The sequence below is a fragment of the Elaeis guineensis genome, chromosome 1, assembly GCF_000442705.2.
Source record: "Elaeis guineensis isolate ETL-2024a chromosome 1, EG11, whole genome shotgun sequence".
Classification (NCBI taxonomy): Eukaryota; Viridiplantae; Streptophyta; class Magnoliopsida; order Arecales; family Arecaceae; genus Elaeis; species Elaeis guineensis.
The window spans coordinates 98,002,720-98,022,591 of record NC_025993.2 but is presented as its reverse complement, the minus strand read 5'-3'; the positions used below and the strand labels follow the sequence as shown (position 1 = coordinate 98,022,591).

Below are 19,872 nucleotides of genomic sequence, written 5' to 3'. Positions count from 1 at the left end.
CAGGAAGCTATGGACCATAGAAATGTTATCTCCATTATTTGTATATCTTTTAATTTGTACAATGACAAATACAATATGATAATACAAGTTACAATATGCAAATATTTTTAAAGGCTCAACTAATCACAATAATAAGGATTTTACACACAATAAACTGAACAGATCAAATGTAGCGGCTAGACATAAGCTCCAGGAACTTGGCATTCAAGAACCTGCCTAGCCAAAATATTGACTAGAATGGCTAGTGTAGATTGGAAACCATGCCTGTGTATCTAGAATTGCTCCTGGTTGTCTGTCAAATCATTGTCTCCTAATTAGTAAGCAATTGTTCAATATAGAATTATTGATGGCACCTTTGTATGTCATTTATTATGCACAGCCAGAAAACTTCCAAATATACAAGTCACATACCGCTACTTTGATTATAAATCATGTCATCACTCATTATAACCTATTCTTTTATGAGATGTTTTTAGAATGGCAAATGCTCTTCAAGGAATTCCAAAACAGCAGTTGCTTGATCATACATTTCTTGTCATCACAACTTATCCTTGATTCGGAAAGTGAAAATTTTCTTGTTATTGATACTATCTTCTACTCAATAAAATTCCACTTCAAATTTCAAGTTGGTCTTAGAATAGTATTTCAATTAAAACATACCAAAATGTTCCATAAAACATAAATTAGCATGAATTCTAGCACCTCCTATCTAACACAAATATTCAATCATATTTGAACTCTTAGATAATGTTTGGATACACAAATTCTGGGTGGAATAAGGGCTTATTCCATCTTATTCCCCCAAACAGATGAAAAAGTGGTGGTGGGCCATCCTGATTTAGCAATTCCGGTCCACCCTCCCTAATTCCAAGCAACCCTGATTTAGCAATTCCATGGTGGACCATGAAGTTGCTTATTCTAAGTCTTTAATGAGCACCATCTAGGTCATAGAAATAACATTGCATTAATTGCACTAGAATAAGGGCTGAAATACCAAATTTCCAACCAAACAGAAATCTGAAATAACAAGGGTGAATAGCTATTCTTCGAGAATTCATATTCCTATTCCAGGAATAAGATTTGGGTATCCAAACACTACCTTAAAGTCTTTCAACCCAATTCCAACATCTCAATAATTAGCAAGTCCATATAAAGCATGAGATCTACAAATCAACAAAATTTCTATGATCTCACATATGTATAGAAAAGTTAAATCGATCTACCAACAATCCCTTCTGATGATCTACTTGAAGTTTGTGAGCTTGAGTCAAATAGTTCCAAAAATAAAGTAGATGTGTATGTCTATTTGATAAACAAAGGGACTCTTGAGCACAGATAAAAAATCATCAAGCACTGTTCTACATATTTTTAGAAGTTCTAGTATCACTTGGTGATGACTAACGATCTAGGTAATTCAAGATGTCAATATTCGACACGGTAATTCTAATTGTTTCAACACATTAATAGTGGTCATAATAGTTAAAAATAGGAGCATTAATTTTTGGGCTAAAAAATGAAGAAAAGAGTCCAATTTTTCAAACTCACACAGAAAATTGTCCAATCATACTTAGCATGGAATTTAAAGAAGAGGGCAAAGCAATATGGTAATTTCATATTTTACAAATGGAGACAAATCAAACAGCGGATCATTGCATACAGAAGGTAAATGTTTCACAAACTGACAACAATAGCCTATGAGGTCATGTACCAGCACTTCTGAGTGTAGGTTTTCTTTTGAAGCATCAACTTTTGCCTCTGCTAGTTTCTTAGCTTCCCTTCTGCTTTTCTTTATCTTTAGCCTTCGTTCTGCTTTTGTAAGCTTTGCTACACCAGTATCATTTTCACCATCTTTCATCCGAGATGCAGACTCATTTTCATTGGGTATGTCTTCAGATCTTGAACCCTTGGCTACAGTTCATGCTACAAGTGTCAATAAAGTAACAACACTGAGAGTATTTATTGCATGAAACACCACATCAAAATATAAAAACACACAGGTTAATAGAATGGATTGGCAAAAGTCAGCTTAATGGAGAACTAATTGCATTTTCAATATTTAAAAATAAAAGAAACACATGCACATGCACTTGTTCTTTTTCAAATTTGTGAAGGTGACTGCACACCTTTAATCTAAACTACAATCTGAGAAGACATTGAGCATATTTTATTTGAGGTAGAAAAAAATTTTAGCCAATTTTTAGCAAAATGAACTTATTTACTAGTCATCCAACTACCAAAGCAACTCTAGATGGAAGAAAATTTCCCAAAGCCCATCTTAGGCCAATAAGATTCACTACTCTACATCTTAACAAGTAGCAATTATCAACAACCATCCTTTTTCAAACATCAAATCTTGTTGCATTATCAGTTTCCAATTAAAAGTACTCTTCATGGCTTCTTCTATAACTCCTTCATCCAATCCAACCAGAACTTTTCATTAAAGACAGTGTCCACTTCTTCCTACATTTACCAAGTGAAATAATTAAATGGATGTTGACCTTGAAAAAAGATGAAGAGATTAAACAGATAGACCATTGCTAACTCAAATAGGTTATTGTCAGTTTAGTTGCACAACCATCTACATTTCTCAACAAATAAAGAAATTTTGTCCCCTATGTTAATGTAAGCCAACCTAATTTAAGCACCTTGCAAGACCATGATATCCAAACTTAACCAAAAAATAGATAACAACTTCATAGAAATCAATAGATTTCATGTCTTCCAATGATATAGTATGGAATATATTGCAAGCAGAGTATAATGTTCGGTTTAATGGTTACCCGTCCTGTATTGCAACTCTCCATCTAATGTCTTAATTGGAAGAGCATCAACAGGATCCATGCACTGCTCATCTTCTTCAGATTTCAGCGAAGCAGCTTTCCTGTTCCGCTTCTCATAAAGAGCTTCCAGTTCATCTTCCTTATGATCAGCAACTAGCATAACATGTCTTCAACACCAAATTCAAAAATAAAAAAAATAAATACTAAACAAAATAACAAGAAAATTCAGTTGCTGATAAAACAATAAACCCTATCATCTTTTAAAAAAAACGATTTTGATATGAATATTGCAATAAAAATCAAATTTTGCATCTGGAAAATGAATCGACATAGATAATAGAACTTCCAGTGTTAAGAAATTTTCGTACTGGTTGATTGTGTTCGTGTCCAATTTGGTGAGAAATTTGGCATATTTCAGATTCTCTCTCACGAAATCGACATCCTCGTCGGATACTTCAACCTCATCGTCGGCAACCTCTGGAGGGAGCTCGGGAGTGAAGATCGCCTTCTTCTTCTTCCCCATTAGATTCTACCACAACATCAGAATGGAAAATTATGATCCACCAAGAAAGCCAATAGCCAATAGTGCGAGAAAAATAAACAAGAAATTACAACAAACCCAGGAACCAACCTAGCCGAAAGAGCTGCAATTTGGAATAAGAGTATTTAGGGTTAGGGTTTTAGTGGATCCCTTAAGCTTCTAAAATCTTAAAAATCCTACCAGGTCGTCCTCCCATTCTATTCCTACCACCTCTTTTAAGCTACCATTTTATTCCTACCACCAAGTCGTAATGATTTAAACTATAAATTTTTACATATTAATTTTTTCAATTTTCTCTAATATCTCATCGCCATAGATTTTTGTTTTTTTCAGACAAATAAATTTATTGATTTATACTTATGTAACCTATGATTCTCAGTTCTCACATAAAATGTGTAGTCACAAATCCCACATTCTCAGTTCACACAATTTCACAAATCCACATTGAAAAAACCACCTCAGCCATGGCCCCTCCACACAATCCCACACTGACGATCCCACATTGACGAAAAATCAACGAAAACAAAGGAAGAATATAGAAAAAATCAACAAAAACAAAGGAAAAGTGGAAAAAATAAAAAGCAAAACCTTTTCCCGCATAAATTGACTTTTTTTTTCTTTTTTCTTTTTCGGAGATGTGGGAACCGGAGGCAGATGACGGCGGAGACCGGTTGGAGGTGGCGGCTAGGAGAGCAGAGAGGAGGTCAGCGTTAAAGAGATCTGTGGGAAAGAACGTACCTGAGAAAGATTGCAGAGGGGATGGCCGACGCCGTAATGAAAGAGAGGAAGGCGACCACGGAGACCAGCAGGAGGTGATGGCTAGGAGAGTAGGGAAGAGGTGGGCATTCGCGAGGGCTCTGCAAGGCGGTGGCGGCGAGGAGGTGGAAGTTCGCTGGGGCTCGAGAAGGGTTTGAAGAAAGAGCTCTTCACGTGGCGTCCTAAGAGAGCCCTGGAGTCTCTATAGATTTTTTTTTTTAAAATATATTTTTTAATTATATAATAAGTTAAATATAATTTTTAAACAATTAAATTATATAAAAATGATTTGGTTTTTCAAACTTTCAATTTTATATTAAAAGAAAATTACTTGCTTACCCTTTATAGATTTAAATTTTTTTATAAAATTCTAATTAATTTTTTTTAAAAGATTCTAATTTTATAATAATTCTAACTAAATATTTAAAATATTTTTATTGAAAAATATTTAATTAGTTTTAATTATTTTTTTATAAAATTTTAATTGAAAGGATCTAACATAAGATTTAAAAAATAAGATTAATAAAAAAAAGAGAAACAAACAAAAATAAATTATTAAAATGGACAGTTCGATCTAATTTTTTAATCAATACATATAAAATAAATTTAATAAAATAAAATTAAAAATTAAAAATATTAAAAAAAAATACTTCCATATATCGAGATATTTTTTAGAAATTTTTATATAATAATAATATTTTATAATCAAAAATTAAAAATAAGATGTAACATACTAGCAAAATTTAATATATATATTAAAAAAACTTCTGCACTGGTCTTTTGACACGTGGTATGCTCATGAAAGCTTTATTTGACACGGTCACATGCTCACAAAAGTTTGCAGAAGTGCCCATTGCATGTTGCCCTTGGTGGTCTCCGTCTCTCCATTATTATCACACATTGTCCTCGATGGCGACGGCCTCCACCTCCCTGTTGCCCGTTATCTTCGACGGTCAAAATAAATAGAAGAAGGATCCGAATAATCTATCTTACAAGATAGCATTGCAATCACTGCATTTATAGATCGTGAAATCAGAAAGCTCTGAAAGAAGTATATCACACTTAGGATAATGCACCACTCGCTTCTGTCGTTCTCATCGAAAAAAGAAATTAAAAAAAAAATCTACAAAAGTTTCATTGGATTTTAGAGAAAAAAAGAGGAAAAAAAAAAAAAACACCTCAGCCCATTCGGCAGCTGGCGCCAGTGGTAGGTCGCTGGTGAGAGCTGCTATCACTGGAAAGCAGGTGTTGAAAAGATATGTGCCCATCTACGGTTTGTTTGGAATCCTTCCTACCCTGATCCTTTTTATCCGTTTGTTTTCTTTTCTCTTCTTGATTCTAAGGGGACCAAAGTATGTGTGTCCAGTTTTGCACTTACGTGCGATCATGTAGTGGCCGGAAAGGTCAAATAATTGATTGGAATAAGCTGATGAAATAATTGATAGTATCACTGTTTGTATTTTGGGTTGGAGGATTAACTTATGTAACTCTGTTCTTGATATGTGTTTCAAATCTGCCTCTCTAATATACGTGCTCTTTAGGTGTGCAAAGATGTCATTTTGTTGAATTTTGTATAGTTTCCAGATTGGTGGATGAAAATATCTTACATAACACATAATAATTCCTTTTTTCGTTTATCTTCTCTTTCCTTTTTTTTTTTTCCCCCTTTTTGAGTGATTAATCTTGGTAGGAGCATGATATTTTATTTTATGGGGTTTGGGAAATTTTGATCAAGAGAATTCTCCATTGACTATATTCCACCTTTTTAAACTGTAATATGGATGTAGGCTTCTGCATTAGGATTAAGAAAAATGGATACAATAAAATATTAAAGCACATTAAAATTGATAAATATATACTATTTAGAATAGGTATTTGAAATAGATAATGTACATAAATCATAGATATTTTTAAAATAAATATGATAAAATAGATGAATAAAATTAAAAATTATTTTAAAAAAATCACATCTCATATATCGTATGGGGTTCTAAGCTAGTTAATTATAAGAATTCTTTCAAAATCTTTTAGAATTTAGGCTTTGGTGAAATTACTCCAAATTTAAAAACTTTAGCAACCATGCGACTCTACATGTATATTGTAACTAGTAAATTAAATATATACAACTTATCGAATCGAACTGGGCCAGATTAAAAAAATACCATCCTCGAGCCCATCTTGAATTTAGTTGTGCTTAAAAAATAGAGGCTCAGCCTGATCCATAAGTCAAAAACCCCAACCCAAGCTTAGCAAAAATTGAGTGAGCCAAGTAATTTTGTGTAGATCTACCTCAAGCCTGACCCAAAAAAAGACTAGATGATTTGACATGACCTATAACATCTCACCAATTACCATATAAGAAAATGAAGGTAAAAAAAAAGAGAGAGAAAGAGGGAGAAGTAGAGATATAGATAGAGAAGGAGATTTTTTGGGGCCTTTGGTTGGCTTGGAGAAGTGAGAGAGAGAGGATTTGAGTGTACCTTCAAAGGTGATGAGAGAAACTACTAGTTAGTAGTAGTCATCAGAAAGCAGAAAGCAGAGGAGGAGAAGGATGGGAGTTGTTGGCTAGAGAGCTACAAGGGAAGAAAAAATAATTAAGATTCTCTCGTTTTCGATTCTCATTTTTTTCTCTGAATTTTGATATAAAATTTTAAATTTATAATGAGTTTTGATATGAGATATGTGATTTGTATTATATTTATGACATATTCTTAAATGTGTGTTATAGATTAGGCTGCAATGGGAACTTCGGTTTATTTTGTAGAAGCCTAGAGGCTATAAGGCCTAAATCAATAGCACTGGCCATGGGATCTTAATATGTTTGGCTAGCCCACTTACCTAGTTAAGTGCCATTTTTCAGATTGCATGGCAAAAGAAAAAAAAGCAGAAATAAAGAATAGTAAAAGTTGAATGACGAAGGTAATAAGTGGAGCAAAATAAAAAGATGTGGGCTTAACCAAGTTCTTAAAATTAGTTCTCCCTCTCTCAAAATATCTTTTAGCCGTGTTAAGCACCAATTTAATTTCTAAACACTAATCGAGAGATAGCTAATCTTAACCATCAATATTGACTACTTGACCACTTAACCAATTAACCATGAAAAAGAACAAATATTATTTGTTTGCTACCCAATTAACCACAACATTTTGTTAAGATGATAGAAATGTTGTTTAGTTGCAAAAAGTATGGGCTAAATAGTTAAATGCTACTTTTTGGGTTAATGTTATATTGACAAGAAAGGTATAATAGGTAAAAGATGAAGTGAGAAGGGTAAAGAGGGGACAAAAATGAGGGGAGGGACCTTAAAGAAGTCGTTGAAGTTATCCCTTCACCCCTTTTATTAGCTAGGTTAGCAAGATAAATAGGCTTCAGGGCCAAGTTTAACCACCCAAATGTGGCTTGTTGGGCTAGTTAAATGGATAATCTCAACTTAAAACCAAGCAAGACCCTAAGCCATGCCTTTTTCAACAAAATGCATTTCCCACATCGGTAAAAAGGGTTGTTTGAGTGAGCAGCAACTAAACAACAGTTTTTTAGCTTCATGGTTGACTGGTTGATATCGATGGTTATGGTCATTAAACCCCTTATCTACCAAGGACCAAATAGGGTCTTAGTAGTTACAGCCAGGTCATCAAGTCAAGCCTATTTAAAGTGCTACAGATGCTCTATCCAAATATTAGCTTGCTAACATTCCTAGCACATTGATGTTAGACGCAATGGGTCACAATATAGATTGATGAATTCAGATCAATCCAAAAGTAGAATCATTTAGGTAACAAGAGCTAGGACCCAAAGTATGGATGTTAGCATGACAGGAGCAAAGTTTTTCTTCATTTGTTCTTTTCATTTTGATTTATGAAAACTACTCAATTACATAAGTCTGTAGGATGGCATTGGAATTTAGAATACAATAGTTCTAAAATGTCCCCAAGGAAGGAAGAAGATTGCTCAATGTTATGGCTCCAAATTCTTCCGATATCCACTAACTTGTCTGCCAGCCTTATCCATATACATAGGTGCAAATGGGATGAGTTGGACCGAGTCATGAGTGATCCCATCCAACCCAATTCCTTGATTGGGTCTTAATCTTGGACCCATATCTGCTCCAATAGAAAATTAGATCAGGTTATATCTGATCCAAGATCAAAATTTTTGATCCAATGAATCATTCGAGTCAGATCGGGTCTATAGATAATCCGACCCAACCCAAACAATTCAAATCCAAATCGGGTTTAGTTCAATTTTAGGTCGGATCATAGCTGTATTGCATAATAAATTCTAGTAAGAAAAAGTAAAATATATGAGACAGATTCGAGTTGTTCGCTTCAATGCAATGTTTTTAGTTTGAGTTTGTGTAGACCACAGATTCCAACTTTGTGTTAAGAGCTAAAATACATACCATCTGACTATATAGTTTCGATTGTTATGATTACCAAATCATCAGTATCTCCTATTGTCTTCACATACCACCATAAATTATGAAAGAAAAACAAAATAAGAATAGGCTTGCAACCCAAACTAAATAAATTAAAGAATACATAGGGACTTACAATTCATCTAAATTATGCCTAGAAATATTTTTTTAATAGTTTTTCCTATGATTATCGGGCTTTATCTTCCCAGCCCTATCATGTCGACATGTGATCTCCTCCCCCTCTTCCACCTCCTCCCTCTTTCTAAGTGCCCCCCTCCTTCCTCATCCTTCACCTTTTCATTTCCCTCCCCCATGCCCTCCATCTCCTCGCCACCTTCATCAACCGTTGTGAGGGCCCCTTTGATGCCACTGCCCTCAACCTCCTCATTGCCATCCTCTCCCGCTCACACCACCACAACCCGCATAGAGTCCCATATGCTTGAGAAAAAATCTCAATTAGCAATTTTCAGCTTGATGATGAGGGCTTCGTATTTGGTCTCATTGTTGGTAGCCGGAAACTCAAAACACAAAGCATATTCTAAGATAGTTTCCTCTGATCCAGTGAGGATTAGCTCGGCTTTCGACCCATTGGAATTCGATGACCCATCTACATGCACTGCCACTGGTCCTTGGATTCTTCTTCAGGTGGATCTTTCGTTGCTAGTTCACTTTTTCCAATACTTTTCTCAAAAATTACATATTTCAAGACAAAATCGGCCAAGGCCTACACCTTGATAGAAGGGGGGGCTGAAACTTCATATCAAACTCTATGAGCTGCTGATACCAGACCATCTTGAGAGGTTGATTGATCAGGATCACTATGGTATGCATCTGAAAGTAGGGTCCAAGCAATTGGACCAAGATGATAAAGACGTAAATTAACTTCTTGAATCTTGTATACCTAGTTTCGGCATCGTGAAGGATTTTGTCGATCTAATAAATTGGCCTTTGAGTTTTTTCTTTCTCACATATGAGCACCGAGCTTATTGCTGTTGGAGAGACTGTCAGGTAGAGATACAGCTCCTTGCCAGGCTCTAGTTTGACGAGAAGTGACGATGAACTGAGATAATTTTTTACTTCTTTAAATACTCATTGGCATTCTTCGGTCTACATGAAGTCTGTTGGTTGCTTTAAAATTTTGAAAAAAGGAAGATAGTGCTCTGCTGATATGGAGATGAATTGATTAAGAGTAGCTACCCTTCCAGTCAAGCACTGAACATCTTTTACAAACTTCAAAGGATTCATTTCTTGTATGGCCTTGATTTTTTTTGGATTGATTTCGATGCCTTTTCGTGAGACCACGAAACTAAGAAACTTCTTGGAGGTGACTTCAAAGGCATACTTTACTAGATTCAACCTCATTTGGTACTTTCGAAGAGTATCGAAGGTTACTCTGAGGTCAGCGATGTGATCCCCCGATGCTCGACTCTTAACCAGCATGTTGTCCACATGCACCTTCATATTGCGATCGATCTACTCCTTGAATACTTTGTTCATCAACCACTAGTAGGTGGCCTCTGTATTTTTTTAGCCCAAAGGGTTATAACCTTATAACAGAAAAAATCTCGATTAGTGATAAAGGTGGTTTTCTTCTCACTCCAGATATCATCTGGATCTGATTATAGTTAAAGAAGGCATCCATAAAAGTGAGGAGCTCATGACTTGAGGTAATGTCCACTAGTCGATCGATCCGAGACAGTGGATAGCTATCCTTTGGGTAGATTTTGTTGAAGTTTATGTGTTTATGCAGATCCACCACTTTTCGTTAGTCTTTTTCATAAGGACCACATTTGCGAGCCATTCCAAATAGATCACCTCTTTGATGAAGCTAGCATTGATCAATTTGTCTACCTCTTTGGTAATAGTTTTCTGCCATTTGGGTGCGAAGCTCCACTTCTTCTGTTTAATGGGTTGGTGTAGATGATCCATATTCAATCGATGCACCATTACCTCGAGATCGATTTCAGGCATATCCGCCACTGACCAAGCAAAGATATTCATATTCTCCTGCAAAAAGGATATTAATTGGTTTCGAGTTACCTTGTTCCGATGTGATCCTATTTGAACCACATGCTTTTCATTTCCATCATTTAGGAGGATCATCATGAGGTCCTCTATGGGCTCTCCTCACTCTTCAGTCAGCTTATCGTGAGTGTCCAACACTTCGATGGAAAAATAGGCTAATGATCTGGCTCCTTAAAGAGTGGTTGTGTAGCAGTGCTGGGCCAGCACCTGATCTCCACGAACCTCCCCAACCCCATACTTGGTGGTAAACTTCATCAACAAATGGTAGGTTGACACCACAACTTTAAAGGCATTTAATCCAAGCCGCCCTAAGATGGTGTTGTATGCTGAGGGTGCTCTGATGATCAGAAAGTCAATATTTGTTGTGGATTGTCGAAGCTCTCGTCTAGCTGTGATTGAGAGGATAATGACCCCCTCGATCAGTATTGTATCTCCAATGAAGCTTATAAAGAAGAATTGAGCCTATCCAACTGATCTGGAGAAATATCCATTTTGGAGAATGCATCGTAAAATAAAATATTGATCAAGCTTCCATTATCTATCAAGATGAGGCATATATCATAATTTATGATATTCGGAGATACAACCGCTGCATCATTATGTCAGATCTGAACACCTTTGGCATCCTTCTCGAAGAAAGCAATTGCTTCCTCAGATTTCTACTTTTTGGCCGACCTCCCGGGCTCCATCTTGCCATGCTCTCTAATGAGGTGTTGATCATACCAACCGTGGGTCGATCGTCTGTTGGTCGCTCTTGCTGTGGCTACTCCAGGCGTTGTGGTGCTCTTGGTGGTTGCATGGGTCCTTCTCTTATATGGCGGATGAAGTGGTCCAATCGATCCCGCCAGATAAGCTCCTTGATCTCATCTTGCAACTGGATCGGTCGAGACTTCATTCTTCCTGCTCGAGGTAGTTGCTCCCTAATCTCTATGAGCACCTAATTTTTAGAGGCATTCAGAGGAGTGCAATTAGTAAAGCTCCTCAAGGGAGACCAATGCCTTTGCGATTGGTGATGCTATCCTTCAAGATCTTTGGGTCATTGGTCTCAAGGAGGGGTACTGGATCTTCATTGATGAGGTGGAGTTCTGAATCATTGCCGATCCCTTGAGGGATTGTCTCGGATTTGAGAGAGTTTAAGGTCTTCCTTTTTCTCCTTGAACGTAGGTTGGCCGAGGTGCTATACTTTTTGAAGGCTTTATTAGTCTAGGCATATTTCTCAATCTGGTCCAGCATCTCTGCCAAGTCCTTCGATTACTTCTTCTCCAGAGAGTAGAAAAAAAAATTCTTCTGGAGTTTGCCTTTACAGGTGGTCATGACGACCGACTGGTCTAGTTTGTACACCTCCAGAGCGGCCACATTAAAATAATTTATGTAGTCATAGAGAGATTCTCCTTCTCTCTGCTTGATGTTTATCAGGAAGCCAAATTGCATGTGTAATTTTTTGTTGGTCACAAAGTGGGCGACAAATGATCAACTCATCTGATCGAACAAGTGAATAGAGCCCAACTTCGGATTCGAGTATCAATCCCGAGCTACCTTCCTAAGGATAGAGGGATAGGCTCACCACAGGATTCCATCACTTGCTTCCTGAAGGAGCATAAGGACTTTGAAACTCTCCAGATAGTTTATAGAGTCAATTGACCTATCATAGCTTTCCAAGTGAGGCATTTTAAAGTTGCCGAGCAATGGATCCCGCATAATTATGTTGTCAAAAGGTGGGTCAATGCGGAAGCCGACCTAATTTCATCGGTCTGTGGCTTGATGCTAGAGTATCTCAATTCGTCGGTCCATCTCTTAGAGTTTATGGTCCATGTCAAGATTGCGGACCGTGAAGACTTTCATGCGGCATGACGAAGATTGACCCGGAGTGGATCCCTTATCAAAGAGAGGGTTAATGAGCATCTCCTCCACTTGAGACTCCGGGGCCGGCTCAGCCCTATCTGTCTACCTCGATTAGAACTATCAATTTGGGTTGGACCTATCAGGTTGACCCACCCTACCATGTAAATGGGGTGGATTGGGTTTATATTTTAAGAACCTGTTTAAAAGTAGGTCAAATGACCCACACCATTTGGGTTGGCGGGTCGGGGTGGGTCGGTGCGGGCTGGCCTGCCTTTTTTTCTTTATATATATATATATATCAAAATTAGTCAATTACTTATTGACCCCCAACCCCAAACCCAAATCCCCTTATCCCCTTTCCCTTATCCCCTTTCAACGAAAAAGAGATGAGAGCCATTGCTGCCGCTGCCACATCCAGATACCGTTGGTCATTGTCCAGTTTCCATCACCCACTGTGAGTCTCTTCTCTTTATTTTTTCTGGTATAGCCTCGGTGGCCAATGAGCTCCTCCACACTTCCCGATGCCCGCATTGCGATCTCGAGCCCCCCTCCTCCCCCCACTCTTCGACGAGCGCATCCCGACCCCCCATGAGCTCCTCCGTGCTCCCCGACGCCCGCATCATAGCCCCCCCTCCCTCTCCCCTAGTGCCCGCATCTCAGGCCCCTACAAGCTCCTCCACGCTCTCTGATGCTTGTATCCCGGCCCCTCTCCTCCCCCACTCTCCGACGAGCTCCTCCTCCTTGGCACCGCACTCCCATCCCCTATGCTCTCCCCTTCCCTCTGCTCCTCGATGAGCTCCTCCACCCCGACACCCACAACTTGATCCTCCGTAAGGTCGCGACTTCCCCTGCAGCTGTATGCACCCCCCCGGCACCCGCACCCCACCCCAGTCCCCACTCTCCGTGCCCCTTCCCTATGATGCGCCCCCCATGACCACTGCACTCACATCCCCCCGGCCCCCCTCCCCCAGTCCCCAATGAACTCCCTCGCCCTCACTCCCTCCCAACCCCTCCACTTGGTGCACTCGTGAGTCTGCCCCACGCCCCCAGCCCTCCACCCGAGCTTCCCTGCGCCCACCGATGCCATCCGCAGAACCCTAACAACCTAATTTTTATGTTGTTTTCTTATGCACGTAACTATTTGAATCTCTTATTTATGTTTTTGTTTTGTTTGATTATTGTCTTAATTGATTTTTTTTTGTTGATTGAATGATTGGTAGATTATCTGCTTGTTTCTCTATTATGTGAGTGTGGCTGATTGCTTGCATCATGACTGGATCTATGAGTACAATGAATCAAGTTGTAAATATGAATGGTGATGAAGTGCCTAAAGAATCCAAATTAGATAGCAAAAGTAAAACTAAACCTGGGGTTGAGAAATTAAATAAGAGGACAAGGGAATATTCTGATGTTTGGAATTATTTCACAAAAATGGGGAAAGATAAAGATGGTGTGGAAAGAGCAACTTATAATGGATGTGAAAGACAGTATAAATATGGTGGAAAAAAATATGGGACCTCTTTTGTGACCTGTCATCTTCTAAAGTGTCCTATGAAAAAATTTTATGATATAAGGCAAATGATAATTGGTGCTGATGGAAAATAAAGATCTAAAAAAATAGATTAAAAAATTTCTCATAAATTGCATGCATCTACCATTATTCAACATGATTTGCCCTTTTTATTTGTTGAGTATCTTGAGATTAGGGCTTAGGTGAAGTATATCAATCCTGATGTTATTCCTATTTCTAGAAATATTGTTTGTAGTGATATTTAAAAAATTTATTTGAGGAAGAAAGAGAAGTTGAAATAACTCCTAGCTAAGATTCCCAATAGAGTTTGCTTGACTTCTGATGTGTAGACTGCATGCACTAGTGAGGGTTATATTACTCTAACTGCTTATTATATTGATAATGGTTGAAAATTAAATAGTAAAATTTTGAATTTTGCTTATATGCCTCTTCTACACTCGGAGGTTGAATTAGCTGCAAAGTTGTATGAATTTTTGAAGGATTGGAGAATTGAGAACAAGATTTTTTTTCTGACTCTAGATAATGCCTCTAGTAATAATAATATGCAAGATAATTTGAAACAGCAATTTTATTTGAATGATAGTTTATTATGTGCTGGTGAGTTTTTTCATGTACGGTGTTGTGCTCACATTCTTAACCTTATTATTCAAGAAGGGTTGAAAGTAGCCAATGATGCTTTGGTTAAGATTAGGGAATTAGTCAAGTATGTGAAGGGTTCAGAGAGTAGGATGTAAAAATTTGATGAATGTATTAAGCGAATTGGTGGTATTGACACTTCTATTGGCTTAGGTTTGGATGCGTATACCTATTAGAATTCCACATATTTGATGTTGAAGAGTGCAATCAAATATAAAAAAGCTTTTGCTTCTCTCTAATTGGTTGATAAGAACTATAAATTTTGCCCTATATCCCTTGAGTGGACAAGAAGAGAGAAAATATGTAAGTTTCTAGAATCATTTTATGAGACTACCAACTTGATTTCTGGTTCTTCTTATCCTACTTCTAATCTTTACTTCATACAAGTTTGAAAGATTGAGTGCTTATTGTTGGAAAATGAATGAAATGAAGATGTGGTGATAAGTGGAATTTGTAAGAGGATGAAAAGCAAGTTTGATAAATATTGGAGTCAATATAGTGTTGCACTTACATTTGGAGCTATTCTTGATCCACACATCAAGCTTATAATGTTGGAGTATTTTTACTCAAAGATTGATGCAAGTAAAGCAAAAGATATGGTGAAAGAGGTGAGGACAAAGTTGAATAATTTTTTTGAGCAATATGCCAACTCCACAAATGCACCAGGTAGGTCTTCCCAATCTTCATTCATATCACATGCATATATGCCAATGTCAAGTGGAGGATTAATCGGAAACAAAGACAAAAAAATACTTGATGTAAATGTCTCATCTTGTATTCTTTTTTATATTTTTTTCATATTCATATTTGTTTTATTAGTTATATATCTAGCTTGTATTTGTAATTGATGTAGAAAATTAAAATGTTTGAGAGCCAAACTATTACAAATGCTAGAAAATCCCAAATGGATCTCTATTAGGGGGAGCCGAAACTTGAGTTTGGATTCTATAAAGAATTGGATGTGTTGCACTATTGGAAGAGTCATAAGCATCGGTTTCTAATTCTTTCAATAATGGCATGTGATGTTTTAGCTATTCTCATTACTACTGTTGTATTGAAATTGGCCTTTTTCATTGGTGCTCGAGTGCTCAACAAATATAAAAGTAACATGCTTCCGGAGAAAGTGTAGATTCTTCTTTACACTTGCAATTGGCTGTATGATTTTATTCCTAATGGTAAGCTTATCTTGTGCTTTAGGTGTTACTTGATTTTTGCTCCCTGCTACTTTTTTTTGGTGGCTGATTTCTTATTTTTGGCTTGTGATACTTGTAAATGAAGATAATGATTTAGCTATGAAAGCGAAAACATCTCTTTCAAAGAAAGGTTCTAATGTTATTGAAGAGATAATTGATAAAGAAGAGGATGAGGATGAAGAATTGAATGATGAGGACCACAATGATGATATGGAGGATAATTTTTTGAGATTTTGATTTACTTCTAAATTAGTTTGAAAATTAGAACTTTAAAATCTTTTAAGTTTAGGTTGTATTAAGTATTTAATTTAAGTTTGACAATTTCATTTTGTGACTCTAAGAATTGAGATGTGAGATTTTGATAGGTTAATTTGAGCTTAAATTAAATATGAAATTCTATTTATATTGTTGTTTACAATTCTTTTTTTTTTTTAGAATTTTGACGGGTTGGTCCGTTTAACCCACAGCCCATGGTGGGTCGGGTCGGGTTGGGGTTTTTCCAACCCGCCAGTTAAACGAGCCAGCCCACCCCGACCTATTTAGAGGTGGGTTGGGGTAGGTTGGGGCGGGTCAGCCCATCTTGACAGCTCTAACCTTAGTCCAAGCTTTACGATGGAGATCGAGGAGTTCGTTGCTAGGGTGCCTTCTATACTGAATTTGGTTGCTGCATGGTATTGACTGCCACAATCAATGCCTACACCTAGGCGATCAAAGTGTTGAACTAGTCCATGTTTATCCCGTAACCAGCTGAGGGGGTTATGGAGGTGCCTTTGATTGCTGGGTCGGAGCATGCTTCTTGATCAGGTTCTTAATTGGCTAGCATGCTATGGCACTTGAGCACCTTGAGGATGTCCTTCATAGCAGTGTGGTGGTGGATCACGTACTCCTTCCCAAAAAAATAGGCCTGAAGATCCTTCTTTTAGCGTCAATCTGTTATAGTAGATTTTCGACTTGGGTCGGAGTTGCTAGAGTATGGCGGCATCCATTGAAGATGACAGTAGCCAGACCTGCAAAACAAATCTCTAATCGAAAGTGATTTTGATGGGGACCTTTCAATGCTCAAGTCAGAAATTTGAAACAGACGGGAAGGAATGTGCGAGAGAATTACCTACCTTGGGGGTCCCCTGGCTATCTCTTATTTATAGAGGTGGGAGTCGTAAGAGGAAAAATTTATGAGAGGCTATCTCCACTTCTCTGGGTGCACCATTCTAAGATGTCTGTCCTGATTTTTGGTGGTTGACATCATCTTATCCAGGGCACAGCCAGTTGTTCTTAAGAGTGGCTTGATTTGACAGGATCTTATTGTTAGATGTGTGTCCTAGAAATCAATTGTTGGCTGACATATTTGTATTTCCAGAGTCTATTCTTATATTTATAAAATTTTATTATGAATAAAAAGATATTTTTATTTTCAATCATGTTTATGTGTCTATGATTTATCTTAAAAATTAATTTTGAGACATATATTATTAGTGGTTGTTTCTAAATACTTTCGATCATAGGATCGTCACGGAGGACAGTGATCAATCCATTTAAGATCGGTATACAGATTACCTCCCTTTTGGACAAATGAGTCTTGAATCTGTGATATAGGGATACTAGGATGAGAGTACCGATAGTTGTTAGAGAATAATTTATACTGAGTAGGATCAACACGAAAAACTACTTGGATGTTTACTCACTCATCAGTGGTCTTCTCAATGCTGTAGTGGTGTGAGTGATCTTTTGGCATGTGGTGTCATCGGCTATTCATAGTGAGGCTACTGAGTTTGACCACATATTTTCTTAGTTCCTAGCCATTCAGATCCTTGCTATGTATGTTGGTTACAATAGATTTAGGTTCACTGTTAGAGTAGGATGCACCTAGATAAAATTTATCGACCTCGATAGAAAAGAAGAAGTCCTATGCGGTTAGTAAGACTGAGTTCAGGAAGTCTTCGATCGAAGCAAATGTGAATACTGAAAAAATTTTTCATGAAATTCACAGATGAACTCGAGTTGAGCCAATCTGATATATGACTGATGATGGGATTTGACAAGTTCTCCATGATCTCCATCAAGTCCGAACTCACGATAGAAGAACTGAATCACACGGTAACTGCACTTAGAGATTCATATTTTTTTATTCTGTTGGATTGCCACTACATACTGCTCGACATCACTGATGGATTGTGAGAATTCATTAGGATTGTTTTCAGATCAACGATCCTTGTTGGGTTGAGATAAAATTGCTCTAGTCCATCGAAAGGAGTTTCGATGATACTATGATGGAGATCACGGTATGTCTCACTACCAGATAGAATAGAACCTAAGGGGTCATATACAAAAAGAGTTTACTCCAATCAATGACTTGGATCAAATTCAAATTATCAATTTGATTGATGGTTTGAATTTAAAAATTACTAATTTGTAAGTGTTACAGATTCAGTAACTACTAATCGTTAGCATAGAGACTTATTTATAAATATTATAATTTAATTGAGGTTGATTAAATTATGGATCAAGTCTTAATTAATTTAAATCAGATTTAATTTAATTTAATTTAATTTAATACTAATTGAGTTTAATTATCTAAATCAGATTTAAATTTTAATCCTGATTAGATCAGGTTTGATAGCCTTTTGAATTTGATTTGATTCGGGCTCAATTTGGATCCAGTTTGAACCAAATTGATCCTGACCCTTAGACCTCAGGTTGGCTGAACTTCTCTCTCCATTTGGCCAACCAAAAATAGGATGGGGTGGTGATTTTCTCGCTGGTTTTCTCCGTGCACACGTAGGGAGGTTGAGATGAGGCGCTAACCCACTTTCTTGGTTTGTTGGGACTTTTCTTGATAAGGAATGATTTGAATTTAATTTAAATCAGATCTTATTAGATATTGGCATGGAAAAGAAGATAATTTTGTACGACAAAATTATAAAAGGGAATGGGTTTTGGCGTGAGAAAAAATCACCATGTGTTTTTGTGTGCTAACAGCCTTCCACCCTTTCCTTCTCCATGCCAACCACCTCTCATCCCTTCTCTTCCATGCCCCTATTCTATATCAGATAGAGATCTGAGAGAGAACCTTAGAGAGAGAGAAAAAAAAAGAAGGATTCTTAATTTTTCTTGATGGTTAGGATCAATCCCCAGGATCCTATACAGGGCTGCTTCAAGTAATACAAGGATAAGGACCCTGATCCAAGCTTAAGAACGAAGCCTGCAAGGGAGCTAGTACCTCAAGAGTTTTGGAGTTCTGATCAAGACATCTCTATGTGGATACCAATAGAGGTCAGGCACTTGTGCGGCTACGACAGCAACCCAAGACATCCACAGGATCCGATCTGAGGAAGGAGGAGGGAAAAATGATCAGATATACCATCTACTTGCTATTTATGATTTTATATCTGTGTTTATAAATTTATTTATATATGTTAGACAATCCTAAAGGTGATTATGATTTAGAATTAGCATACTTAGATCAGATTAAAACTTTTAAAATCTGCTTCCGCTATGGTTACCATAACTATATAGATCTATGCATGTGAATCAGCCTGTATTCTAACAGTGCTATTAGAGCCACATCGTTCTAGTATATTTTAAATAAATTTTAAATTTAAAACTATATTCATATGATCTATTTTATAGTTCATATATCTGATACGTGAAAGAAAATCTGATCTGAATTTAATAGATTATATATTAGATATGTTAGATTAAATTCTTATTAGACTACTACTTGGATTGGGTGCATCATCATGGCCGTCCGGTCATAAGAAAAAGTAGGAGTTAAAGCCTTTTACTTGTCCAATTGATGGGTTCTCTTATGACATGTAGGATGCCGCTTGTGATGATCTTTCACGGAGAAGAACCGTGAATGAAAGATCCTAGATGTATGTGATACAAGTTTTAGATCTAAGTTTTATTTTCATGCATATATTAGATATATGTTTGTGATTAATTTTAGACCATAAAATTATATATGTGATATGTAATTTGTTGACACATGATCTAAAATTTAATTTCTAGGATCAAATTTGCATGAAATCTTAAAATTATGGCGGCTTGCCTGCCGAGTCGATTCATCCTTGTTGGAGTCGATTCGAGATCTTGATGAGTCGACTCATTTGCATATAAGTCGATCCAATCTTTTAGGCATGGACATATAGTTTTTG

General features: G+C 37.1%; 1 protein-coding gene across 3 annotated transcripts in view; it reads right to left on the bottom strand.

Annotated features, from left to right (window-relative positions):
- LOC105061082 (nucleolar complex-associated protein 3) overlaps positions 1-4,253 on the bottom strand; it is a 31,699-nt gene extending 27,446 nt beyond the window's left edge. For 2 of the 3 annotated variants that reach the window (XM_010945033.4, XM_073257094.1), the window contains exons 1-4: positions 4,060-4,253; positions 3,149-3,309; positions 2,781-2,947; positions 1,709-1,908 (exon numbers count right to left, since the gene is read on the bottom strand). In XM_010945033.4, coding sequence (XP_010943335.1) covers positions 1,709-1,908; positions 2,781-2,947; positions 3,149-3,303 — 522 coding nt within the window. In that variant the 5' untranslated portion in view covers positions 3,304-3,309; positions 4,060-4,253. Of the gene's footprint in view, positions 1-1,708; positions 1,921-2,780; positions 2,948-3,148; positions 3,310-4,059 lie in introns of those variants that run through there. The other variant, XM_019845993.3, reaches the window with a different exon arrangement.
- Between the last annotated feature and the right edge of the window lie 15,619 nt (positions 4,254-19,872).